This window comes from Rhinoraja longicauda, chromosome 27 (genome assembly GCF_053455715.1).
Source record: "Rhinoraja longicauda isolate Sanriku21f chromosome 27, sRhiLon1.1, whole genome shotgun sequence".
Classification (NCBI taxonomy): domain Eukaryota; kingdom Metazoa; phylum Chordata; class Chondrichthyes; order Rajiformes; family Arhynchobatidae; genus Rhinoraja; species Rhinoraja longicauda.
The window spans coordinates 29,239,653-29,267,080 of NC_135979.1; the positions used below are offsets into that span (position 1 = coordinate 29,239,653).

At 48.1% G+C, this 27,428-nt stretch overlaps 1 protein-coding gene across 3 annotated transcripts in view; it reads right to left on the minus strand.

The window, feature by feature from the left end:
- Positions 1-27,428, minus strand: part of LOC144606858 (glutamate receptor ionotropic, kainate 3-like) — a 552,253-nt gene that overhangs the window by 70,878 nt on the left and 453,947 nt on the right. For 2 of the 3 annotated variants that reach the window (XM_078423286.1, XM_078423284.1), the window contains 3 exons: positions 8,242-8,467; positions 5,507-5,757; positions 1,473-1,814 (listed from right to left, as the gene is read on the minus strand). In XM_078423286.1, the coding sequence (XP_078279412.1) occupies positions 1,620-1,814; positions 5,507-5,757; positions 8,242-8,467 (672 nt within the window). In that variant the 3' untranslated portion in view covers positions 1,473-1,619. Of the gene's footprint in view, positions 1-1,472; positions 1,815-5,506; positions 5,758-8,241; positions 8,468-27,428 lie in introns of those variants that run through there. The other variant, XM_078423285.1, reaches the window with a different exon arrangement.

The window sequence follows — 27,428 nt, forward strand, 5'->3', positions numbered from 1 at the left end:
AGGAAACATAGCAAAATAGGTGCAGGAGGAGGCCATTCGGCCCCTCGAGCCAGCACTGTTGAACTAGACGATGGGCCAAAAGGCCTAGTTATGCTCCTATAATTTATGAACTGATGAGCTTATGAAGCTGTTGCGGTCTGAATGTATACGTGAGGATGTTATGGGACGGTGATGCAGCGTTAGAGTTCCTGCCTCACAGCGCCAGAGACCCGGGTTCGATCACGACTCCCGGTGCTGTCTGTACGGAGTTTTTCCACGTTCTCCCCGTGACCGCGTGGGTTTTCCCCGGGTGCTCCGGTTTCCTCCCACGCTCCAAAGACGTACAGGTTTGCAGGCTAATTGACTTGGCATAAATGTAAATTGTCCCGAGTGTGTGTAGGATGGTGTGAGTGTGCGGGGATCGCTGGTCGGCGAGGACTCGGTGGGCCGAGGGGCCTGTTTCCGCGCTGTATCTCTAAACTAAACTAAACTAAACCTGGGCCTCAGAGTGCCAGTACCAAACTCCAGAAGGCATCCTTACAATCGCTCAATGTGGCATCGCGCAGGTCTTTTTGTTGCAAGCCCAGCACCCCGATCCTAAGGACAAATGCTTTCTGTGGATCAATCTCCAACCAACCAACTATTGGGCTGCTTCCAGATATCGACGCATTAGACCAGAAGCAGTCTGTGGCTCAGAAACTTCAGAGTACAGAAACAAACCTGAAGGCTATTTAAAATATTTAAAATAAAACCGACAGATGCTCCACGGACTACCTCCACTAAGCAGATAGTTCTTTGGTAACTTTTACTGAATTAAAGTTTTGTTCACACTGTAAATCCCTCCCGAACCTTTCATTTGATAAAAAGACATCTACGCGTTCTTTCTGTTAATCAAGCACAAATTAAACAATTAGATAAAAAACTGGACACAAAATATGAAAACAACTACATTTTTTTTTATACGCTGCTTGTCGTTGTGATATCTGTTTAGTCCATTCTGTTTAGATGTTTGTTTCCCCCCTTCCCTCCCCCTGTTCTCACAGTTACTCTGGAGTATTCCACCTCCAGCTCTGTCTATTAGTTCTCGCTCGACGGCAAAGACGGAAGCACACACAGCACTGAGGTAACAGATAAAGGAGAAACAGGTGCCAAGGCATGACAGCAACGTTCCATGCTGTGTTAAATGGTCAACTGCACCCTTGAATGAGCGGGTTATGCGCAGCGTATCTGAAATCAATATCCACAGATGCCTCTTGTCGGAGTCAATACCTACACCCAACTCTTATTGCCACGCTGGAGGTTCCGCCAAGGTTTCACTGCGTTGGTGCAATCCCTGGTTCCATTTTTGTCGGATGGGTCAGCGATGGATTTCCCCACGCGTTTACTCTTTGTCCCTGCTTCAAGTTTCAGAAACACTACCTGCAGCCTCGTGATGTTATTTTTTTTGTTATTTTTTTGTTTATCCATGCATTGCATATCGCATTGTCCATGCTCTGTGGTTTTCTCCGCCCTTTTCCAAACACGCACCGCCAATGTCCGACAGGCCCTGTCTCTGAAACCGCGCTCCTCAGCCGTTCTCCTGGTCCGGTGCCAGGGCGCGCTGACCCTGCTCCCAGCACGCAGGCCTCTCGCACATCCGGTTAGGGGAACACTGGAGACAGCCCAGTGTTGCAGCCCATGCTGTCCTTGCCCGACAGCCGGCGGTCGTTGAATGTGTGCATGTTGATTACTGCCTCGGTCTTTACCATGACCGGTGCCTGAGGTTTGTGTTTCACCCTCCGCTGGCACGTCATAGACAGCTGGAGCTCCTGTACCATGGTGCTGCACAAGGATCTCTGCAAAGATAACAGTCACATCGTTGGTGATACCAGTTTTACCGCATCCTGTAATATCTTCCTCACCAGACCAAAGCCGAGCCATTTTGAGCAAATGGATCGCCGCGCACAGATCATTCAAGAACTTTGCATGCTTGCCCACCGAGTCCGCGCTGGCCAGCGTTCACCCCGTACACAATCACTCTCCCTGTTGTACACACTTAACCTACAAACGGCAATCAGCCCACAAACCGGTCAGTACATGTCAGGAGTGTGGGAGGAAACTGGAGCACCCGGAGAAAACCCACGCAGTCACATGGGGAACGTACAAACTCCGTACAGACAGCACCAGTGGTCAGGATCGAACCCGGGTCTCTAGCGCAGTCAGGCAGCAACTCCAGCGCTGTGCCACCGTGTCGCCCTGTGTTTACTGATTGTACAAATGTTCCCCTCTTTCTAATTTTCAATTCTTTTGCAATAAAGACTAACAAAACCATGTGCCTTCCTAACCGCCTGCTACACATCCCTGCTAATCGTTCACGGTACACCGGGACAAATACCCACCGTGCTTTGCTCATCTGGCATTCTTCTCCATTTAGACTGTGCACAAAGAAATTGCTGATTAAAATCTATGGGACACAGTGCGAAATGCACCATTTAAATGGTCGTATAGAAGACACTTGGACAGATACATGGAAAGATAGGAAAGATTTAGAGGGATATGAGTCCAACATGGATGAGCTTAGATGGGACATCTTGGTTGGCATGGATGAGTTGGGCTGAAGGACTGTGTAAGTCTGTATAAGTCCATAACTCTCAGCCCCGCATCGTCTGGGGTAACTGAGGTAAATCCGTATGGTGACAAAGTGCTCCTGCAAACTCCACACAGACAGCACTCACTTTACTCTTCTCACATTTCCAGCAACCCCTCTTCGATTCTGCCAGCCGACCACACACAGGAGCAGATTGCAGGAGCTAACGATCTTACCAACCCTTACGATGCCTTTTCCAATATTTCTCCAAATCCCATTCAAGTAGCATTATCTATCTGAAGGCTGACTCGTGCTGGCTTCAAAGGAAACTGTGCTACACAGAGCTTCCAGCGGAGGCAGAACAGCGGGGCTGGAGAGCAAAGATCTGCCCGGTAGAAGTTGCATGTCGAGGATTTGTGGCAACATCTACCGTAAGACTGATGAAGGACCTGGGGATCAGCGGACAAGTCCAACGCCACGCTATCAAGGAAACATCACGGGTGGCAGAGCGGAGTAGCCAGTGGCTCTGGCTGAAGAGGGAAGACCCCATCTGGTCTCCCAAATAAGCCGGCTAGGCAGATGCAGAGGGGGGTGGGTCTGGGACGCCAGAATGCACTGCTGAGCCTACTGGAGATGTCGTGGGTCCAATCAGCGAAACGTCGATGAAAGTAGGTGCCCACTTGATAACGCCAATGACGTGTCTGCCTAGCCTTTCTCAACATCGGAGGAGCATAGGTGAGTGCATAAGCCTCCCATCACCACCGGGAGCAAGTTGACATTTGGCACTTTGGATTTCTAACATCTTGTCCTGTGTATTTGGAAACATAACAAATCAGCCAGCTTTTTGGATTTCTTTTGAAGAATAGATCCGAGTTTCCTTTATGTTCTGGCATCTCATCCAAAGTATAGGGTGGGCTAAATATGTAGGCAGGAACTACAGAAGCTGGTTTAAACAGAAGATAGACACAAAAAGCTGGAGTAACTCAGCGCGACAGGCAGCATCTCTGGAGAGAAGGAATGGGTGACGTTTCAGGTCGAGACCCTTTCTTCAGACTTATAGGGTAGACTATTTAGGTTTGTAAGACATTGCACTTATATCTGAGCATCCCACTCTCCACAATTTTGATACAGGTCACAATATAATGATTAGGACTAGAGACCTCAGCCAATTTATTTTGTTTTCATTTGCTTGGTTTCCCCTTTGCTCGTTAGAAAGCACCAATGTTTTGTGGAGCAGCTCTACCAACACTAACCAAAATGAACGCACTCGACTTAGACTGAATGAAAGAAATGGTTGTCGGGAGGCAATAGGACTGAAATATTGACAAAAATGCTGGAAACACTCAGGGAGCACCTGCAGTGTGTTAAGGGTGTCAAGGGTTACGGGGAGAAGGCAGGAGAATGGGGTTAGGAGGGAGAGATAGATCAGCCGTGATTAAATTGCAGAGTAGACGTGATGGGCCGAATGGCCTAATTCTGCTCCTACCATGTATGACCTTCTGACCTTATGAAGGAAGAGAAGCAGAGCTGTTGTTCCAGGCCAAAGTCTCCTCTGATATCACAGCTCCAAGCAGTAATGTTAACTCTGTTTCTTGCTCCATTCTTGCTGCCTGACCCGCTAAGAGTTTTCAGCGTTTTCTGTCTTCACTTCAGATTTCCAACTTCTGCACCCCTTTCAAAATGTGCGATTGAAAGAAACAACTTGGAAACAGGCCCTTCTGCCCCCCCCCCTCCCCCACCCCACCAAGTCAAGACCACCAATGACCCTTCACACTAGTTCTGCTATCCCACTTTCTCATCCACTCCCTGCACATTAGGAGCAATTTGCAGAAACCAATTGACCAACAAACCGCCAGGTCCTTTGGATATGGGGGGAAACCAGGGCACCCGGAGGAAACCCACACAGTCACAGGGAGAAGGTACAAACTCCACACAGACAGCGCCCGAGGTCACGATCAAACCTGGCCCTCTGGTGCTTTGAGGCAGCATCTCTACCAGCCATGCCACTGTGCCACCCTACATCGATGTACTGTAGATTGAATATGGTGCTTGTGTGTAGGAAGGAACTGCAGATGCTGGTTTTAAACTGAAGATAGACGCAAAAACCTGGAGTAACCCAGCGGGGCAGGCAGCATCTCTGGAGAAAAGGAATGGGTGACGTCTCGACCTGAAACGTCACCTATTGCTTTTCTCCAGAGATGCTGTCTGACCCATTGAGTCACTCCAGCTTTTTGTGTCTATCTTTGAATGGGGTACTCTTCAGGTGTTGATTTGTAGCTAATGCCCACCTTCATTCATGATTCAAATAGGCTGAAGTCTCAAGTGGAAACTCCAATGAGGAGCCCTGCCGCACAGATGCACGGTTATGCATTTAGTGTCTGACTGGGCAGATCTGACCTACATGCACACCGCATTTCCTTTCAAACTTAACAACGGCTGCAAGTTCCAGCTCCAGGTACCAGCCTGTGAATCTAATAAATCAGTTATGTTGCCGAGGGCAAGCAGAAGATAAGGCACAAAGAAAACATAACTTAAAAACTTCCCTGTTTCCAGGGAAACCCATTTACTGAGATACATCGCAGAAACAGGCTCTTCGGCCCACCGAGTCCGCACCGACCAGCGATCCCCGCACACTCACACTATCCTACACGCACTAGGAACAATTTACAGTTCACAATTATACCACACAAATTAACCTCCAAACCTGTACGCCTTTGGAGTGTGGGAGGAAACCGGAGCGCCCGGGGAAAACCCACGCAGGTCACGGGGAGAACGTACAAACTCCGTACAGACAGCACCCGCAGTCAGGATGGCACCCGGGTTCTCTGGCGTTGTGAGGCAGCAGCTCTACCCGCTGTGCCACCCTGCCGCCCTTAAACCCCCGATTATCGAGAATAAAAATCCATACATTGCCCCTTGTTGTAAATAGGCGAGGCCGTGTTAATGTTTACTTTTCTTTACCTGTTCACGTTCTGCAGTTTTCCGGAGTTTGTAGACGAACTCCCCGATTGCCACAAACACAGACAGCACCAGGCCTGCTGCCAGCACGATGAAGATGCCTCCGATGTTTTGAATCCCTAGGGCACTGGCCTCCTTGGTCTCCTCCTCTGGGCACTCACTGCCTCGCCACCACTTCTCCTTTATCATGTGCAACTTGCCATCCTCCTGCAGCTGCAGCACTGCGATGGTTATCTTTTCTTTATACGGCGAACCTGCAGTCGGGAGGAAGAGAAAGCACGTGGATAATGACAAAATAAAATAAAAGCAATGTTGAAGCGCACTTCACCAATGAAGTGACACCCTTGTGGTTCATCTTCAATTATGAGAATGTAAATGTAGCGTGGTTACACCATTCACATTGACACCACCTTCAACGGTCAACAGTACTTTTACTGGCACATGTTTTTTTTGGAGATACAGCATGGAAACAGGCCCTTCGACCCACTGAGTCCGCACTGACCCGCGATCCCCGCACACTCACACTATCCTGCACGCACAGGGAGAATTCACATTTATTAATACCAAGCCAATTAACCTACAAAGTTCAGCGTATTTGGAGGGTGGGAGGAAACTGGAGCACCTGGAGAAAACCCACGCAGTCACAGGGAGAACAAACAATCTCTGTACAGGCAGAACACGCAGTCAGTATCGAACCCGGGTCTCAGGCACTGTAAGGCAGCAACTCTACCGCTGCACCAGCATGCCGCCCTAATGCTAATATGTTAAATGTTAACACAGTGAAATTATTTCCCTTACAAACAGTCCAGTAGAACAAAACCATACCCCGGATTAGCAAGTGTACTCAGGAGAATCTACTGAGCCACATGTGGGGGGTTTTTGGGGTTGGGTAATTTGGGTGCCTGTTTAGTGCTTTTATTGTTGGACTGTGGGTGATTGAATTAACATTTTGTTCAAGATGGCCGCGCCGTTGTGTTTGGCTGCCTGCCACTGTATGTTTCTTTTTTTTTCCTAGTCAGATGTGCAGCACTTTGGTCAACGTGGGTTGTTTTTAAATGTGCTATACAAATAAATTGACTTGACTTGACTTGACTTGACATGCAAAGGTGCCATGTTTTGACGCCAATTTTCAAAGTCCACGCTGTGGTTCCCAGGAGCGGTGTCTGTACCAGGCAAGTCCCAGGGTGAAGAAAGACACAAAAAGCTGCAGTAACTCAGCGGGTCAGGCAGCATCTCTGGAGAAAAGGAATAGGTGATGTTTCGGGTCTGAGGCCCTTCTTCAGACTGACAGTCAGGGGAAAGGGAAAACGAGAGATATAGATGGTGATATAGAGAGAATGAATGAAAGATATGCTAAACAAAGTAACGATGATCAAGGAAAGGTGGAGCCCACAATGGTCCATTGTTGGCTGTGGGCAAGGTGATAACGAGTTAAACAGACAATGAAACTCAACAGGATGACAGTGAAACTAGTACGATGATTAGGGTGGGGGAGCGACGGAGAGGGAGGGATGCAAGGGTTACTTGCGTTAGAGAAATCAATATTAATACCGCTGGGTCGTAAGCTGTCCAATATGAGATGTTGTTCCTCCAATTTGAGTTTGGCCTCACTCTGACAATGGAGGAGGCCCGGGACAGGAAGGTCAGTGTGTGAATGGGAGGGGGAGTTAAAGTGTTTGGCAACCGGGAGATCAGGTAGGCCCAGGCTGTTGTGGGTCTCAGGTGCCTCCTTCCTTCTTTCGCCTGTCCTTTGCTGCCTGGGCTGCCTCCCAGAGCACATGACAGTGTTGGCTTGTACCAGCTCTCCATCCCTTTTGGTTATGTAGATTGAACAAATGATGATTTGATGGGACGTCTGGCCACCAGCCCAGACTGAAGTGGTTGCATAAAGCGTTTGTCAGTTTGTCGACATCTAACCACTTGGGAGCCATTGAAGTTGGATTTACACGAGTCGTTGTTATACCACTGAAAGAGATGAGGTGGAATTTCTTCACTCAAAGGGTGGAGAACCTGTGGAGATCATGGCCGTAGACGGCAGTGGAGGTCGTCAATGGACTTTTTTAAGGTGAAAATTGACAGATTATTGATTATGAAGGGGATCAGACAATAGACAATAGACAATAGGTGCAGGAGGATGCCATTCGGCCCTTCGAGCCAGCACCGCCATTCAATGTGATCATGGCTGATCATTCTCAATCAGTACCCCGTTCCTGCTTTCTCCCCATACCCCCTGACTCCGCTATCCTTAAGAGCTCTATCTAGCAGGTTATGGGGAGAAGGCAGGAGAGCGGGGTTGAGAGGGAAAGATAGATCAGCCATGATTGAATGGCGGAGGACACTTTAGTTTAGAGGTACAGTGTCGGCCAGCACACTAACACCACACTTGATGGGCTGAATGGCCTAATTCTGCTCCAATAACTGATGAACTTATGAACTTATGTTCTTGTGGCATATTCCTGAATCACATTTGGACAATCACTTTGCACCAGCAGCTCAAAGAAATTCTAAAAAACGGAGAGGCATCGATTCATAACAATCTGCTAAATTGTGTTAACCCAAACTGTATCTGTCATGAAACATTATTTGCGTGAACTTTAATTAGAAAAACTTTCAATAAATAAAAACAACCAGCATGAAATGGATTTAAAAATCGGCTGGATGGCAGATAAATCCTGCTTAACTTTGCACTAAAAGCTGCTGAAATAATAACGTATTGTAAAGAGCTGACAGTTCCATACCAAGGGGCGTTCCGATTCCGTAGCCTTTCGAGTCAATGTGGCCTCCAATCTGGGTGAGGTTGCAGTTCCTCTGCATGACATATTCGATGGTGGTGGATTCCATGAGGAAAGCATAATTGGCGGCAAGAACTCGCTGGATTCCCTCCTCATTGGACTTAACGAGGGCCGTCTGCTGCCGACTGCTCATGAAAGCCCACATCTTATCGAAAGTGGAAATCTTAGATCTCTGTGGCAAAGTGAGCAGAAATGATTTTGGTTTAGTTCAGAGATTTGGTTTAGCGACACAATGCGGAAACAGGCCCTTCGTCCCACCAAGTCGGGCCTGGCCGGCGGTCCCCGCCCACGAGCACTATCCTACACAAAGTCCACCATTTTGCCAAGGCAATTAGCCGACAGGCCTGTACGTTTTTGGAATGTGGGAGGAAACCGGAGCTCCTGGAGAAAACCCATGTGGGTCACGGGGGGAACGTACAAACTCTGCACAGACAGCACCCGTTGTCAATATTGAACCCGGGTCTCTGGCGCTGTGAGGCAGCTACTCTACCACTGTGAGGCGCCACCGAGCCACCCCAATTTTGTTAGCGTTTTATACTGAATTATTTCATCTTGTAGTTCTGCAGGGCGTATGGATGTGGGTGCTCCGGGCTTCAGAATGGTGCTGCATAAATGTAGCACATGGTGCCACAGGAGTTAGGATTAGATGCTGTGCTTTACTTACTGAAGCACAACACAAGAGTGCTGGAGGAACTTTGCTGATCAGGCAGCATCTGTGGAGGTAATGGGGCCCATTCCTTCCGCAGATGCTGCCTGGACTACTGACTCACTCTTGCACATTGTGTTTGGCTCAAGATTCCGGCAACTGCAGTGTCTTGTGTCTCCATTTACTGCAAGTTGGCTCTAACATTCCCCAGGCTCTGAACGCCATTCAGATCTGACGCAGCTTGTAGAACTGCTGCCTCACAGTGCTCGAGGCCTGGGTTCCACACTCGCCCTGTCCGTTTACTCCGGGTGCTCCGGTTTCCTCCCACATACCAAAGATAGGCAGGTTTGTAAACAATCGGCCTCGGTAAATTGCCAATAGTGTGCAGGGAGTGGAAGCAAAAGTGTGATAACTAGTGTTAATAGGCGATCAATGGTCCTTGGAGACACAAGGCCTGTTTCCATATTTCAACCAGTCTAACTATCAAAGCATATCGATGTGTAGATAGGAACTGCCAATGCTGGTTTACACCAAAGATAGACACAAATTGCTTGAGTAACTCAGCGAGTCAGGCAGTATCTCTGGAGAACAAGGATGGGTGACATTTCAGGTCAGGACTGGAGTCTGAAGAAGGGTCTTGACCCGAAACGTCACCCATTCTGTCTCCCCTGACCTGCTGAGTTACTCCAGCATTTTGTGAAATAAATACCTTCGATTTGTACCAGCATCTGCAGTTATTTTTAAATTGTGATGTTTTCAGATAATAATCAGGTGCTGGATGAACGGGACAGTGCAAACTAAACGAGGCAAGCAGAGACTTGGAGAAGCATCTTAATATGTATAGTGAAGTTTGCACGTTATCCCTGTGACTGCGTGGGTTTTCTCCGGGTGCTCCGGCTTCCTCCCACACTCCAAAGACATACAGGTTTGTAGGTTAATTGGCCTCTGTAAATTGTAAATTGTCGCTAGTGTGTAGGATAGTGCTAGTGTGTGGAGTGATTTCTGTTCGGACGAATGGCCTGTTTCCACGTTGTATCTATAAAGTGTAAAGTAAAGTAAAGGGAGATAACATTTAGACTGATTGATTGAAAGATACAGCATGGAGACAGGCCCTTCGGCCCACCATACCCCATGCTGACCATCGATCAGCCGTCCACACTAGTTCTACGTCATCCCATTTTTTGTATCCACTCCTTCCACACCATTCAGCTGACCGAGAAACCCGCGCCATTTTGGAGTGTGAGAGGAAACTGGAGCACCTGGAGGAAACTCACGCGGTCATAGGGAGATTGTGCAAACTCCATCCGAGGACAGGGCCGAACCCGGTTCTCTGGCGCTGCGAGGCAGCCGCCCTGCAAGGTGCACCATGGTTAGAAGCAGTGATTTGGTGCTGATGTGGACCCAGCAACAGATGCACTGACGGAGACCCAGAGTCATCGGTGGAGGTGGGAGTAGGTCGCCCTTTTTTTTTTGACAGACGGAGATGAAATTGGAAAGCTTCTCTCAGGGGTCATAGGCACCACCGAGACTGCACGTGATCTGCCTCCACTTCAGGGAACTTCAATAAATTACCATACAGACGGAAACAAATCCCGTCCGTCACATCACACATATAAAACGCATTGCGTGTTACTCAATCAGCGATCGTGGAAAATAAAATCTCTTTTGGTACTTGTCTGCATGGCTCTCTCTGTCGGTTTTATAGTGAGGCTGTGTAGTAGGAATGTATCGCATTAGGCACAGGACAGAATGGACCCCTTGCTCAATTCCCACCCGTAACGTGGCAAAAAGCCACATCCAACAACACTTACCTGCCAATGCTTACACATCCCCCAAGCCCAGCAAGCAAATGGATTTACAGACTTTTAAAAAAATAGCTAACCACCTGAGCATTTTTATGAAGACTGGTCATAGATCTTCACTGGAGAATCCGTGGAGAACCACCAAACTCATTTCAGAATCTTTAACCACCCAGTGATCTTGTGACCTCCATTAGTCAGATCAGAGAACAAAGCCCGCTTCGATAGCGTAGAAGCCCGAGTCATTAACTGTTGCGGTAACAGGTATGATGAGGGGCAAGATTAGAAAATAGGTGCAGGAGGAGGCCATTTGGTCCTTCGAGCCAGAACCGCCATTCATTGTGATCATGGCTGATCATCCACAATCAGTAACCTGTGCCTGCCTTCTCCCCATATCCCTTGATTCCACTAGCCCCTAGAGTTCTATCTAACTCTCTTTTAAATTCATCCAGTGATTTGGCCTCCACTGCCTTCTGTGGCAGAGAATTCCACAAATTCACAACTCTCTGGGTGAAAAGGTTCCTTCTCACCTCAGTTTTAAATGGCCTTCCCTTTATTTTTAGACTGTGCCCCTTGGTTCTGGACTCCCCCAACATTGGGAAATTTTTTCCTGCATCTAGCTTGTCTAGTCCTTTTATAATTTTATACGTCTCTGTAAGATCCCCTCTCGTCCTTCTAAACTCCAGTGAATACAAGCTTAGTCTTTCCAATCTTTCTTCATATGACAGTCCTTCCAACCCAGGGATTAACCTCGTGAATCTACACTGCACTGCCTCAATAGCAAGGACGTACTTCCTCAAATTAGGAGACCAAAACTGCACAGAATACTCTAGATGTGGTCTCACCAAGGGCCTATACAACTGCAGAAGGACTTATTTGCTCCTGTACTCAAATCCTCTCATTATGAAGGCCAACATGCCATTAGCTTTCTTCACTGCCTGTTGTACCCGCACGCTTACTTTCAGTGACTGGTGTACAAGGACACCCAGGTCTCGCTGCACATTCCCTGTACCTAATCTGACACCATTGAGATAATAATCTGCTTCCTTATTTTTGCCGCCAAAGGATAACCTCACATTTATCTACATTATACTGCATCTGCCATGTATCTGCCCACTCACTCAACCAGTCCAAGTCACCCTGCAATCTTCCAACATCCTCTTCGCAGTTCACACTACCACCCAGCTTTGTATCATCCGCAAACTTGCTAGTGTTACTTCTAATTCCTTCATCCAAATCATTAATGTATATGGTAAATAGTTGTGGCCCCAACACCGAGCCTTGTGGCACTCCACTCGTCACTGCCTGCCATTCTGAAAAGGACCCGTTTATTCCTACTCTCTGCTTCCTGTCTGCCAACCAATTCTCTATCCATGTTAATACCCTACACCCAATACCATGTGCTCTAATTTTGCTCACCAGTCTTCCGTGTGGGACCTTATCAAAGGCTTTCTGAAAGTCTAGATACACTACATCCACTGGCTCTCCTTCATCCATTTTACTTGTCACATCCTCAAAAAAATTCCAGAAGATTAGTCAAGCATGATTTCCCTTTCATTAATCCATGCTGACTTGGACCAATCCTATTACCGCTATCCAAATGCACCATTATTACCCCTTTAATAATTGACTCCAGCATCTTCCCCACCACCGATGTCAGGCTAGCTGACTGTAATTCCCCGTTTTCTCTCTCGCTCCTTTCTTGAAAAGTGGGATAACATTAGCTACCCTCCAATCCACAGGAACTGATCCTGAATCTATTGGACATTGGAAAATGATCACCAATGCGTCCACGATTTCTTGAGCCACGTCCTTGAATACCCTGGGATGCAGACCATCAGGCCCTGGAGATTTATCAGCCTTCAGTCCCATCAGTCTACCCAATACTATTTCTCGCTTAATGCAAATTTCTTTCAGTTCCTCTGAAATTGATTGAAGGAGGGACACAAGATGCTGGAGTAACTCAGCAGGACAGGCAGCATCTCTGGAGAGAAGGAATGGGTGACATTTCGGGTTGAGAACCTTCCTTCCACCCGAAAAGTAACCCATCCCTTCTCTCAAGAGTTGCTGCCTGTCCCACTGAGTTACTCCAGCATTTTGGGTTGAAGATAGACACAAAAATCTGGAGTAACTCAGCAGTTCTGGCAGCATCTCTGGAGAGAAGGAATGGGTGATATTTCAGGTCAATACCCTTCTTCAGACTGAGAGTCAGGGGAGAGGGAGACACAGAGATCTGGAAGGGTGTGAAAACAGGACATCAAAGGGGACAAAGTTCAAGAAAAATGTTGAATTGTTAGCTCGGGGAAGGTGACAACGAAGTATACAAAGATAAAATTAGGCAGCATCTCTGCATGATGTTTCGGGTCTTTGGTGTTGATCTTTGGTGTAAACCAGCATCTGCAGTTCCTTCCTACACATTGATTCTATGATGCCAGATTTTGGTCTATTCATGCAACATTGGGGAGTCAACAGTCATATTATAATTCAAATATTATTTTTTCTAATTTCAAGTAACCTCTCTCTCTGCCCCTCTCCAAAGCTAGTCATCCTGCTAGTTCCATTGTTTGCATCCATATATCCCATCATTATCATCTCTTCCTCATCAACAATGGACCATTGTGGGCTCCACCTTTCCTTGGTCATCGGTGCCAGCTCTGATTTGTTCTGTACCTTTTCATACCTCTAGTTTCCCTCTCCCCGACTCTCAGTCTGAAGAAGGGTCTCGACCCGAAACGTCACCCATTCCTTCTCTCCAGAGACGCCGCTGGATTACTCCAGCATTTTCTATCTATCTCAAATGTAATGAAAAATGGATTTTCCTACCAAGAGAAAACACTTCATAGTGAAAACTGAGTGGTATCTTTATCATTGTGTCTTGAAGAAACTACAGGGCATTGAAAAACTGGTAACAAATTATTTTTTCCCAAGTTAAAAAATACCTTTTTTCCCTTTCGGCGGCAAGAAGGGTCTCGACCCAAAACGTCACCCATTCTTTCTCTCCAGAGATGCTGCCTGTCCCGCTGAGTTACTCCAGCAATTTGTGTCAATGTTTTTCCCTCTGTTTTGTTGAGTTTATATTTATCACGTGTACATTGAAAGGCTTTTGTTTGGGTGTCATCCAGTCAAACGAAAAATTGTACAATCACACCGTCCACAGTGCACAGATAAAAGATAAAGGGGACCCTTGGTGTGGTTTTCACGAGCACGTATGGAACAAGCACTATAGTCTTACATTATATGGGCGGTCACGGTGGTGCAGCGGTAGAGTTGCTGCCTTACAGCGAATGCAGCGCCAGAGACTCGGGTTCCATTCTGACTGCGGGTGCAGTCTGTATGGACTTTGTACGTTCTCCCCGTGACCTGTGTGGGGTTTTTCCGAGATCTTTGGTTCTACCCACACTCCAAAGACGTGCAGGTTTGCAGGTTAATTGGCTTGGTAAATGTAAAAATTGTCCCTTGTGGGTGTAGGATAGTATTAATGTGCGGGGATCGCTGGTCGGCGCGGACCCGGTGGGCCGAAGGGCCTGTTTCTGCGCTGTCTCTCTAAACTAAACTAAACTAAACTAAAGCTATCCATGCCCTCCCGAGGTGCAGCCTGACCCACCGAGTTAATCCAGGGCTTTGTGTTCTACGCAAGATTCCAACATCTTTGGTTCCTTGCGTCTCCATCATTCGCTGCTGGGGGTGGAGTGAGTTTAAAAGAAAACTAAAACATTTTTTCCTGGGAGCAAAACACAAAGTGCTGGAGGAACTCAGTGGGGTCCATTACCCTCCAAACCTATCTTATCCATGTACCTGTCCAAATGTCTCTTAAATGTTATGATAGTGTAAGAAAAAAACTGCAGATGCTGGTACAAATCAAAGGTATTTATTCACAAAATGTTGGAGTAACTCAGCAGGTCAGGCAGCATCTCAGGAGAGAAGGAATGGATGAAGTTTCTACTTCCTCCGGCAGCTCATTCCATATACCCACCACCATTTGTGTAAAAAAATGTACCCCTCAGGCTCCAATTAAATCTTTCTCCCCTCACCTTAAACTGATGTTCTCTGGTTATTGATTCCCCTACTCTGGGCACAAGTCTCCATGCATTTACCCAATCTATTCCTCTCTGGATTTTGTACAACTCTGTGAGTCCTAGCCTCTCCCTATAGCTCAGGCCCTTGACTCCTGGCGATATCCTCATAAATCTTCCCTGCACCCTTTCTAGCTAGTCAACATCTTTCCTATAACATGGTGACCAAAACTGAACCCAATACTCTAAATGTAGCTTCACTAATGTCTCATTCAACTGTAACATGACTTCCCAACTTCGATACTCAATACTGATGAAGGCCAATGTGCCAAAAGCCTTTTTGACCACCCTATCTTCCCTTGACGCCACTGTCAAGGAACTATGTGCCGGCACTTCTAGATCTCTCTGCGCTACAACACTACCAGTCTACCGCGTACATCCTTCCCTTGTAAGAAAAACCTAAATGCAACACCTCTCATTCCACTGTATTAACTTCCATCAACAATCCCTCAGTCCACCTGCTAAACTGATTAAGATCCTGCTGAAATTTATGATAACCATCTTCCCTACCTACAATACCAGCCACCTCAGACTCATCTGAAAACTTTCTAATCATGCCTTGTACATTCTGATCCAAATCATTGATATGGATTCTCTGTGATTGAAAATTAATATTTTTTCTATCTTACTCTGTTTTAGAAAGGCCATTCAGCCCTTTGAGCCAGCACCGCGATTAAATATGGTCATGGCTGATCATCTAAAATCAGTACCCCGTTCCCGCCTTCTCCCCATATCCCTTGATTCTGTTAGCCCTAAGAGCTAAATCTAACTCTCTCTTGAAAACATCTAGTGAATTGACAGAGAATCTTCAGATGTTGCCAGACCAGCTGAGTGCTTCTAATATCTACTGTTTTTGTTTCAGTTTTCCAACATCTGCAGTTTGTTGTATGATTTTCAAGACTTATTATGGAAATCTTAACGTGTAATCATTCATTAGAATGATTATAAGAATAAAGGGGAGGCCATTTAAAACTGAGGTGAGAAGCAACTTTTTCACCCAGTGAGTTGTGAATTTGTGGAATTCTCTGCCACAGAAGGCAGCGGAGGCCAATTCACTGGATGAATTTAAAAGAGAGTTAGATAGAGCTCTTGGGGCTAGTGGAATCAAGGGATATGGGGAGAAGGCAGGCATGGTTTACTGATTGTGGATGATCAGCCATGATCACAATGAATGGCGGTGCTGGCTTGAAGGGCCAAATGGCGTCCTCCTGCACCTATTTTTTATGTTCCTATGTTTCTATTAATTGGACATTCCGTTTTGATGGCGTTTCATCAGAAACATTAATCAAATCATTTCAATTGAATTCATGGATTTGTTTCCATTGTGTTTGACACTCATGAATAACTGATGGTTGTTCAGACTTTAGTGTACAGACCATGGGACCATGGACCTATTGGTGTTGTGGAAACATTTGCTGAAATATGGAGCTGATTTGAAGATTATGAAGATATGATAAAGAGTAAAAAATATTACACACATTAAGGTAGACACCCAATGCTGGAGTAACTCAGCGGGACAGGCAGTATCTCTGGATAGAAGGAATAGGTGATGTTTCGGGTTGAGAACCTTCTTCAGACCAGAGATGCTGTCTGTCCCGCTGAGTTACTCCAGCATTTTGCGTCTACCTTCGGTGTAAACCAGCATCTGCAGTCCCCTCTTAAACACATTGAGGCGCCAGGTTTCCGTTTTAAATTGAGAAAGCCTATGATTAAATCTCAGCCAGCATCATTTTACAGCATGGGGGTGTCAAAGTCATATTGGACAAGCTGGCTCTGATATGTGCTGAACCTTCTCATATCTCTAGTTTCCCTCTTCCCTGACTCTCAGTCTGAAGAAGGGCCTTGACCCGAAACGTCACCTATTCCTTTTCTCCCGAGATGCAGTCTGACCCGCTGAGTCTCTCCAGCATTTTGTGTCTATCAATGATATTTCAAACCATGGTTTTTCAAAATCATGTTCTACAGTGATATTTCAATTCCAATACATTTTTGCAATCATCATTTTTTGATGAAACAGATAGAAAGCTGATGAAAGATCATCAGCCAGAAATGCTAACTCTCTCTCTCTCTCTCCACAGATGCTGCCTGAACTATGGGGAAGAAGGTGTTTGGCATGTTTGCCTTCAGCAGTCAGGTTATTGAGTTCAGAAGATAGACAGTAACTCAGCGGACCAGGCAGCATCTCTGGATATCCTTCTATTCTGAGATGCTGAGTTATTCCAGCATTTTGCGTCTATATTCAGTATAAACCAGCATCTGCAGTTCCTTCCTTCATGAAGTTGGGACGCCATGTTCTGACAATGGTAAGGCCACATTAGGAGTACTGTGTACACCTCTGGTCATCCTGCTGTAGGATGGATGTCGTTAAACATGAAGGGGTGCAATAATGATTGACAGAGATATCACTGGGTCTGGAGGGTTTAAACTTTAAGGAGAGGCTGGATAGGCTGGGTCGTTTATCCCTGGGCCATAGGAGTCTGAGGAGTGACCTTATCGAGATGCATATAATCATGAGCGGCATAGATAATAAACGAGCGGTGGCAACGGGAGTCCCGGAGGTGGTGGGGCCTTGCGATTGACACGCGATCAGAGGTCGATGAGCATGAGGGGGGGAGCGGAAGACAATGGAGGACCCGGCGGGGGGGGACTGCCGGGAAGAACAATGGGGACCTGGCGTGGGGGAGGGGGGTGGGGGACACACTCTAGTTTAGAATCCTCTGCCCAGGGGATAAGCCTGTGTTTGTTTGTTCGTTTGTTCCGGTGAAGGCGCCGTGCACGTGGCAGCCAGACAACAGTTGCTTGTCTTTTTCTTTTTTGTTTTCACTTCTAATTTCAAGTTTTCGTGCACTGACGGCAGACCAATGTCCCTCCAGGGATGAACAAAGTTTTATCGTATTGTATCGTATCGTATCGTGTAACGTGACCAGCCATAGTTTCCATCCAAGGGTTGGGGAGTCTAAAACTAAAGGGCATTGGATTAAGTCAAGTCAAGTCAATTTTATTTGTATAGTATGGCGAGTCCGGAAACTTGTTGGTTGTAGAAGAAGTTTATTGCAGCCGCAATATTCGAATACAGAGTTAAACAACAAGGTAAAGGACAACCATCAAAAACTTACAGTCTTCTTCGAAGACTTCGCCGAACTAACTATTTCGTGCGCCAAACGCGCACATGACATCGCTGGCCAATCAGCGATGTCGCTCCCTGGACCAATCCCCATGGTCGCGTTCACACGTGACCTCGCTGGCCAATCCGAGGGTTCGACGACCTGGACCATTCTCTATGGTCGCTACATGACCCCCCCCAGAACCCGAGGTGCGGAACCTAGCAGGGAGCCGGATTTCGCGACCATAACGATTACGGAGAGGGACAGCCTGAACCACAGGAGCCGGGGGTTCCGGACTTGGCGGAACAGCCGGAACGGGAGGTCCTGGAGGAACTACCGGAACGGGGGGTCCTGGAGGAACTGCCGGAACGGGGGGTCCTGGAGGAACTGTCGGAACGGGGGGTCCTGGACTGAGCGGAACTAACGGAGGTCGGCCTCTCCTAGGGGTTTGACCGACCAGGACTGGTTGATCCGGATCCAAATGTGCAGGTTTGAGCCGGGACACCTAGACGAGCTCACTCTTGCCGCACATGTCTAAGGTGAAGGTAGCCGTTCCCTTACGCAAAACCCGGAACGGCCCTTGATAGACCCTCTGCAACGGGGCGCGATGGGAATCTTTTCGCAGAAAAACGAACTCTCAGTCCTTCAGGGAAGGCGGTTCATGTACCATGGGACACCCATGACGTGAAGTCGGAACTGGAGCCAGGGAGCCCACCCGTTCCCGGAGAGATGCTAACACTGATGGGACTGTAGGCAGCTGGTCTGAAGGGTCCGGAAACAGATCTCCGGGTACTCGAAGTGTCGAGCCATATACTAGCTCTGCGGACGACGCACCGAGATCTAGCTTAGGAGCAGTCCGGATGCCCAAAAGAACCCAAGGGAGCTGGTCTACCCAGTCCGGGCCTTCAAGCCTTGCACTGAGGGACGCCTTAAGTTGGCAGTGGAACCTTTCTACGAGTCCATTTGCCTGGGAGTGATATGCAGTCGTGGGTTGTAACTTGGACCCGTACAGTTCTGCGAGCGCGGCCCAGAGGGACGAAGTGAATTGTGGGCCTCTGTCAGTGGTAATAACTGCCGGGATCCCGAAACGAGCTACCCAATGAAGGGCCAAAGTCCTAGCACAAGACGCTGACGAAATATCAGACAATGGGAAAGCCTCTGGCCACCGGGTGAACCGATCCACCACCGTGAGGAGGTGGGTGTAGCCCCGGGAGGAAGGCAAAGGACCGACCAAATCCACGTGGATGTGGAAAAAACAAACAGCCGGGACCTCGAAATCCTGTACGGGGGGCTGGACATGGCGCTGGACTTTAGCGGTCTGACAGGGAACGCAGGCACGCGCCCAACCCGCTACCTGTTTCCGTAGGCCATGCCAGACAAACCGAGCTGCTACCAAAGCAGAGGTGGAGCGGATGGACGGGTGCGCCAGCCCATGAATGGCATCGAAAACCCGGCGCTGAAGGGAGGGCGGTACTACCGGCCTGGGACGGGGAAGAGAAACATCGCACCAGACTTTTGTGCCTTCTGACCCACAAGCTACCTGGGCCAACTTCAATCCCGAAGTGGTGGACTGGTATGCCGAAGCGGTATCTGCCAGAAGCTGTGCCTCCGCAAGCTCTTGGGGATCCACTTCGCAGTCCACCGCCGAAATAGGGGGAAAAGCAGGTCTAGACAGGGCGTCAGCAACGGCATTAAGCTTACCCGCGACATGACGGACATCGGTGGTGAATTCGGAGATAGCAGTCAGGTGCCGCTGCTGGCGGGCCGACCATGGGTCAGACAATTTGACAAAAGCAAATGTTAATGGTTTATGGTCCGTAAAGGCCACAAATGGGCGGCCCTCAAGGAAGTACCTGAAATGACGAACAGCTAAATAGAGGGCCAAAAGCTCTCGGTCAAATGCGCTATACTTCAGCTCAGCCGAATTTAGTTGCCGGCTGAAAAACGCCAAAGGCTGCCAACGGCCACCGACCTGCTGCTCCAGAACCCCGCCCACCGCCACGTCAGAGGCGTCAACCGTCAGGGCCGTGGGGGCGGAGGGGCTCGGGTGGACCAACATGGTGGCGTCTGCCAAAGCTGCCTTAGCTGCTGTAAAAGCCGACTCTGCGGTCGGGGACCATATCAACTCTACCGGATTCCCTGCAAGGCATTGGAAGAGCGGGCGCATGACTCGCGCAGCTGCCGGAACGAACCTATGGTAGAAATTAACCATGCCTACGAACTCCTGTAGCCCTTTTACTGTGGTGGGCCTAGGAAATGCCCGGATAGCCTCCACCTTTTCGGGCAAAGGGGAGGCGCCGGCAGGGGTAATTCTGTGCCCTAGAAAATCAAGAGCAGGAAGGCCGAATTGACATTTGGAGGGTTGGATTATGAGCCCGTGGTCTTGGAGCCGCTGGAACACGGTCCGCAAATGGGCCTGGTGTTCCTGTACTGAGGTGCTGGCAACCAGGATGTCGTCTAAATAAATAAACAAAAAGGGTAAATCCCGGCCCACGCGGTCCATCAGTCGTTGGAAAGCCTGTGCCGCGTTCTTTAAACCGAAAGGCATACGCAACCATTCAAACAACCCGAACGGAGTAATTGTTGCAGTTTTCTGTATGTCCTCCGGTCGCACCGGGATCTGGTGGTATCCTCGCACCAAATCGATTTTGGAGAACACCACCGCTCCTTCCAGCCCAGATGAAAAGTCCTGTAGGTGCGGTATGGGGTAGCGATCAGCCGTGGTGACAGCATTGAGACGCCGATAATCGCCACATGGTCTCCACCCCCCAGATGCCTTGGAGACCATATGTAACGGCGAGGCCCACGGGCTGTCAGACTGACGAACAATTCCCATTTCCTCCATCTTCCTGAACTCTGCCCGTGCCACCACCAGTTTGTCTGGCGGTAGCGTCCTGGCCCGAGCGAAAACAGGAGGGCCTTCGGTGCGGATGTGATGGACCACGCCGTGCTTGGCCGAAGACGTGTCGAAACGTTGGACGAGCAGCTCTGGAAACTCCGCCAGAATCTCAGCATACGAGTCGGGGGCCGCGACGATGGCCTGGACAGTAGGGCTGGGCGAGGAGGCGATTGTCGGAGCGACGTGCTCATCTTCGGCGGAGGGTCGGAGGTCGTTACCGCGGACATCAGGGACCAGTGAAAAAGCCCAGAGAAAATCTGCTCCCAAGATCGCTTGTTTGACGTCGGCTATGATGAATGGCCATTCGTACGTGCGGAGGCCTCACACAAGGGACATCTTCCGTATACCGAAAGTGCGAATTGTGCTGCCATTAACCGCGATGAGGGTGGGACCTGTCTTACCCGATCTGGTTTCGAGGTCGGACGGCGGCACTATACTGACGATGGCTCCCGTGTCCACCAAAAATTCTGTGTCCGTGAATCGATCATGGACATAGAGGCGCCGGTTCTGGCCAATCGTAACTGCCCCTATGTACGATCGGCCGAGGCATTTCCCGCGAAGGTACAAGGTGAGCGGCAGTTGCGGGATTCGCTACCCCATCGTAGGTGATAATAGCACCAGCCGCGCTTGTGCGGATCTTTATGGCGGGCTTTCGGAGAATTGGCGGGAGACGTGGCGCCATCTTGCCGTCGCTGTGGCGTGGTCACTGATGTCGAGACCTTGTTGATCGAACCGCTTGCCTTGTTTTTAGCCGCTATGAGCGTGTCCGCTTTCGCTGCATATGCTTCGGGGTCCTTAAAAGAACAATCCGTGAGCAGCAGTCGGACATCCTCAGGAAGCTTCTCGCGGAATGCCTGTTCGAACATAGGGCAATCCGTATGCTCACCGGCTAGCATCATCATTTCGGACATGAGGACGGAAGGCAGTCGGTCTCCAAGATCCGGTAGGTGCAGAAGTCTTGCCGCACCACCATGCTTATTAAACCCGAAGATTCGCAGTAATACTTTCTTCAGGGCCTCGTACTTGCTTTCCGCAGGTGGATTAACGATGAACCGCATCACGCGCGTGGTCGTCTCCGATGATAGAGCGCTGACGAGGTAGTAATACCTCGTGGAGTCGTCCGATATCTTCTTTATATGAAATTGAGCTTCGGTGTGTATAAACCAAGATTGCGGTGCGTGCGTCCAAAACCACGGAAGGTGAACGCTTACCGCGCTTGACTCCGGTGTGCCCGGCGCGGCCATCGCCGACGAGGCGTCGGGTCCCTGCATAGTCGGTGATCGTCCAGATCACGTCGGGGTCACCAATATGGCGAGTCCGGAAACTTGTTGGTTGTAGAAGAAGTTTATTGCAGCCGCAATATTCGAATACAGAGTTAAACAACAAGGTAAAGGACAACCATCAAAAACTTACTGTCTTCTTCGAAGACTTCGCCGAACTAACTATTTCGGGCGCCAAACGCGCACATGACATCGCTGGCCAATCAGCAATGTCGCTCCCTGGACCAATCCCCATGGTCGCGTTCACACGTGACCTCGCTGGCCAATCCGAGGGTTCGACAACCTGGACCATTCTCTATGGTCGCTACAATAGCACATTTAAAAACAACCCATGTTGACCAAAGTGCTGTACATCAGTTCAAGGTGAGAGGAGAAAAATTGAACAGGGATCTGATGGGGTGCTTAATAATCTTTTACTGTGTAATCTTTACTGAGTAATCTTTTACGGTTTTCAATTGTAAAACCGTGAACGTCAGTTTGAAGAACAGCTTCTTCCAGGCTCTTGAACACTACGCAACACTAACATCAGTTAACAACTGCTGTATGAACTGTCTTTGGTTGCAATCAGTACTTCACACTGATGATGGGGCGGACATGGAATAAGCTGCCGGAGGAAGTGGCAGAGGCAGGGAACAAATACCACATTTAGAAAGACACTGAGTGGAATAGTTGTACCCGAGTGAACGTGACATGGAAAGGAAAGGTTTGGAGGGAGCGCAGGCAGGTTGGGCAATTTGGTCTGCATGGACACGTTGGGTCGAAGGGCCAGTTTCCCTGCTCTGTAGCTCGACATTTCCATGACTCTGTAACTAAGGACTAATTGGTTCATTGTCTGTTTATTTTTAAATTTAGATTCCAGTCATCTGCAGTATTTTGCTTTTGAAAGCTTTCATTTATCCCCACTTTGAAGAATAATTGGATTTAAAAGTATTCCCTCTGCCTATCACTCCCAATGATATCACTGTCAAATGATAGTTGATAAACTCAGCAGCAAATGCATTATAAATTAGCAGTGCAAGCTCCAACATGTAATCAGATGGCATAATCATTGAGCCTGCATTTGATGTTGTATCAGGCTTTTGTTTAATCCTACTGCAACTGAAGGATGAAAATATTTCAACCAGACTTTGTTTTCCAGAACAGTTGATGTCTTTTAAAAAACGGGATCATATTGCACTCATAGTCAGTGCGCAGTGACGTGGATACGGCCAGTGTACTGAAGGGCTGAACAACTATTGATTATTCATGAGCGCCGAATCACAGTGGGATTACAGACATCTTGAAGCAGAATAAATTGGTCGGAGGATATCCCACTGAGTATACTATTTATGCCTCTCATGATTAAAGGATACAGACAAACAATAATTTATTTTTCATGTTAATCCATCATTCCCACAGGAACTATTTAATTGCAAAAGGTGCCTTAATGACTTGTACGATGAGTCTGCTCCAATAACTAACATGATTTTTAGTGCTCAGTGGCTGTGTTCGAAAATAAGGTAGCCAGGCACGGTAATATTTTAATAAAGCAGCATTTTCATCAGTTTAATCCGCTGGGACAAAAATAAACATAATCTGTTTTGATCTGTATCATTTAACTTGATAATATTATAGGAAATATGTTGTTAAGTAGGAAAGGGTGCAGAGAAGATAAACAAGGATGTTGCTAGGACTCGAGGGTCTGAGGTATAGAGAGAGGTTGAGTAAGCTGGGACTCTATACCCTGGAGCACAGGAAGATGAGGGGGGATCTGAGACAGGTGTGTAAAATCATGAAAGGAATTTGTGGAGGAGGAGGGGGGAGAGGAGGGGGGGAGGAGGGGGGAGCGGAGGGGGGAGAGGAGGGGGGTACACGAATGCGGGAGGAGTTTGGGCCCAGCGGGTCCGCTTGGTCTAATTAGTCTGACCTTTAACTGCTTGGCGGTGGATCCGGGGCTGAGCGGTGAAGGAGACGTCCGTGGCTGGGAGCGGCAGCAGCAGTGGCGATGCTGAGCAGAGCTGGAGGCTTATCGGCGAGGTCAGCGATGGAGACGCCAGGGCTTTAGAGCGGGAGCAGCGGCCACAGTGATGGCTGGGCGGGGGCTCTGGAGCTCACTAGCAATGGCAGCGATGGAGACCCCCCCGGGTTTACAGCGGCGGCCATGATGGAGACTCCCCGGGTTTAGAGCGGCAGCGGGAGCAGCGGCGGCGGTGTGATGGTTCAGTGGGAACTGGAAAGCAGAGCGGCGGCCATGATGGAGATGCCCGGGGTTTAGAGCGGGAAGAAGAAGCAGTGGCGGCGGGGTGATGGATCAAGAGGGCTCTGGGGCCTAGCAGCGATGGAGACCCCCGGGGTTTGTAGCGGCGGCAGTGGTGATGACGGCAGTGATGGCGGGGCGGGGGCTCCGGAGCAGCGGCCATGGTGGCGTCGCTCGGGGGTTGGAGAGGCAGCGGTGACGCTCCCCCCATTTGGGCTGCGGAACCAAACGGCGTCTGGTGGGAAGTGGGAGCTGAACGAAAATGACGACCCTCCCCCCAACTGCGCACGCGCAGTCACCCGGCGGCCATCTTACATAAGTGTGGGCGCTGGTCTGGCGGCCATCTTATGTGAGGAATGGCCCCAACAGCGCATGCGCTGGTTTTTAAAAACGTTAAATGTGAATAACTTTTAAAATATAACACCAATTTCAATAAAACGACCATTTTTACCATTAAAGCGACGATGGTGAATAAGGACGGCCTAAAAATGTCGTGCTGTCGTGTACAGTTTTGGCTGAAGTTCAGTCACAAACAAACAAACAAAACAAGAGTTTTAGTATATAGATTATCTATGTGTATTGTGTTTACGGTCCTGTAAGAATTTCATTGTTCTGTCATCGGAACATATGACAATTAAACACTCTTGACTCTAAATGCAAAAGTGTTTTTTCAATAGGATGTTAAGCATTCACAATGTCCCTTTCTGCTAATGTCTCTCTTCACATCTTCCTTCCCACAGAATCACGATCGGGGATAGTAACTTTTCAGTGATTTTATTCATTGAATAAAATGGGACTTGGGGCCAAGAGAGAAGGGAAATAGGCAGGAAGATATATTCTGAGCCAGGCCTGAGGGCAGGGGAGCTGGGGATGTTGCAGAACTGAAACGGCACTGGGTCAGGATCAAGTCAATGGCTTGCTATCGCAGCTATAACCCAGCTTTCCAATTAGCACTGTGTTATGAGCAGCTCTGACCTGCATACTGGTGCTAGCTGTGAATTAAAATCTTTTACGGTTTAAAATCTTTTACTTTCTCAGTTTAAAATGTGAACCTGGCACCTCAATGTGGTTAATGTTTTTGATTTAAATCAGTTCTAGCTAATCTTCAAATAGCTCCATATTTCAGTTCCATATTCTCTCCACAACATATAGATCGAATCACAGCCTAGATGGCCGTGGTGAGAATACTCAGCTCCTTGTGCTTCAAGTACAATGATGCACGTGTATTGTGGTTGTTAATTTATTGAATCTTTGTTTATTGTACATATTTTCTATGTGTGTCGCGGTTACAGGCCTATTACACTGCTGCATGTAAGAATTTCATTGTTACATTGTCGGTACATATGACAATTAAACACATGATTCTTAGTATAGTTTAGAGATCCATTACGGAAACAAGCCCTTCGTCCCACTGAGTCCACGCCGCCCGGCGATCCCTGCACACATACACTATCCTACACACACTAGGGATAATTTACAATGTTATCAAAGCCGATTAACCCACAAACCTGCACATCTTTGGAGTGTGGGAGGAAACCGGAGATCCCAGAAAAAAACGACACAGGCCGCATGGAGAACGTACAAACCCCGCACAGGCAGCAGCCGTAGTCGGGATCGAACCTGGGTCTGTAAGGCAGCAACTCCACTGCTGCGCCCAATATCTTAATAAGGGATTTTAGGGAATAAATGTTCCTGGACCAAGCAGACGATGAGGGTAATTGCGGAATTTGCATGAATCAAAGTGAAGTTTGGTTTCTTTATTCGTGACTTTGCAACGAATCAGTTTAAAATAAAGTGTTGGAAACGCAACTGTAAATGAAGAGGCAAGCTGGCAGATACCAAGCATAATAGGCTTCAACTATTTGTTTTAGTTTGATACATGTAGCCCTGCATAGTTACGGGATGTTTCAAGGATTTCTCTTTCCGGTTCAGTGGTGACAATACATTTTGCAACTGAAGAATGAAATTTTTGTCCAGTTTTACATCAGGTCCAAAGTAAAGACTCTGAGATTGTTGCTGAAACGCACCGCACTGCAATATAACTATTCTACACACAAGGTCCTACAGATACTGGCATCTTCAGCAAAAAATACAACGTGCTGGACTAACTCAACAAGTCTCTGGAGAACATGGATAAGCAGCGTTTCGGTTCAGAACCTCTTTCAAACTGCTAAATATAACAATTCTATTATCTGCGTCATTTGTTTTTGTGCTTTTCCTACTTCCTTTTCTCATAGTGGCAAGCAAGATGGAGCTGATGTGTTCCAATGCTGGGAACTATTTTTTACACTCTGTATCTTCACCTTTGCTCCACGGTTAGTTTCGTTTAGTTTTGTTTAGAGATCCAGCACGGAAACAGGCCCTTCGGCCCACCGACTGCACCAACCAGAAATCACCCCCTACACTAACACACCCTACACACCCCACGGACAAATGACAATATTTTACCGAAGCCAATTAACCTACAAACATGCACGCCTTTGGAGTGTGGTAGGAAACCAGAGCACCCGGAGAAAACCCACGCGGTCACGGGGAGAACGTACAAACTCCGTACAGGCAGCACCTGTAGTCGGGATTGAACCCGGGTCTCCGGCGCTGCATTCGCTGTAATGCAGCAACTCTACTGCTGTGCCACCGTGCCCGCCTTGTCAGCTACCTTTGGCTATTCCACCTTGTCTTTCCTTGAAATGGTGTAGATGCCTGAAGTTCTCCCCCCCCCCCCCCCCCATGGATGACCTACAATGTGTGTGGCCTGCATTAAAGTGAGTCAGTCTCACAGGGGAGTTGTCAGTTGGTCCTTGCGTGAGACTTGATGTCACACCAAGTATGCTTCATGTATGTATGCATTATTCACACAGAACCCTGGAACTGAAACTAAACAGAGTGTACATTCTAAACGAAGCACTGCAGTTTCTCACCGAACCTATTGCTGCATCTGTAATGAGTTTAGAGATACAGCGCCGAAACTAGACCCTTTGGCCCACTGTGTCCACATACACCAGCGATCACCGCACACTTACGCACACTCGGGACAATTTTAGATTTATGCCAAGCCAATTAACCTACAAACCTGTGCATCTTCGAACTGAGTGGGAG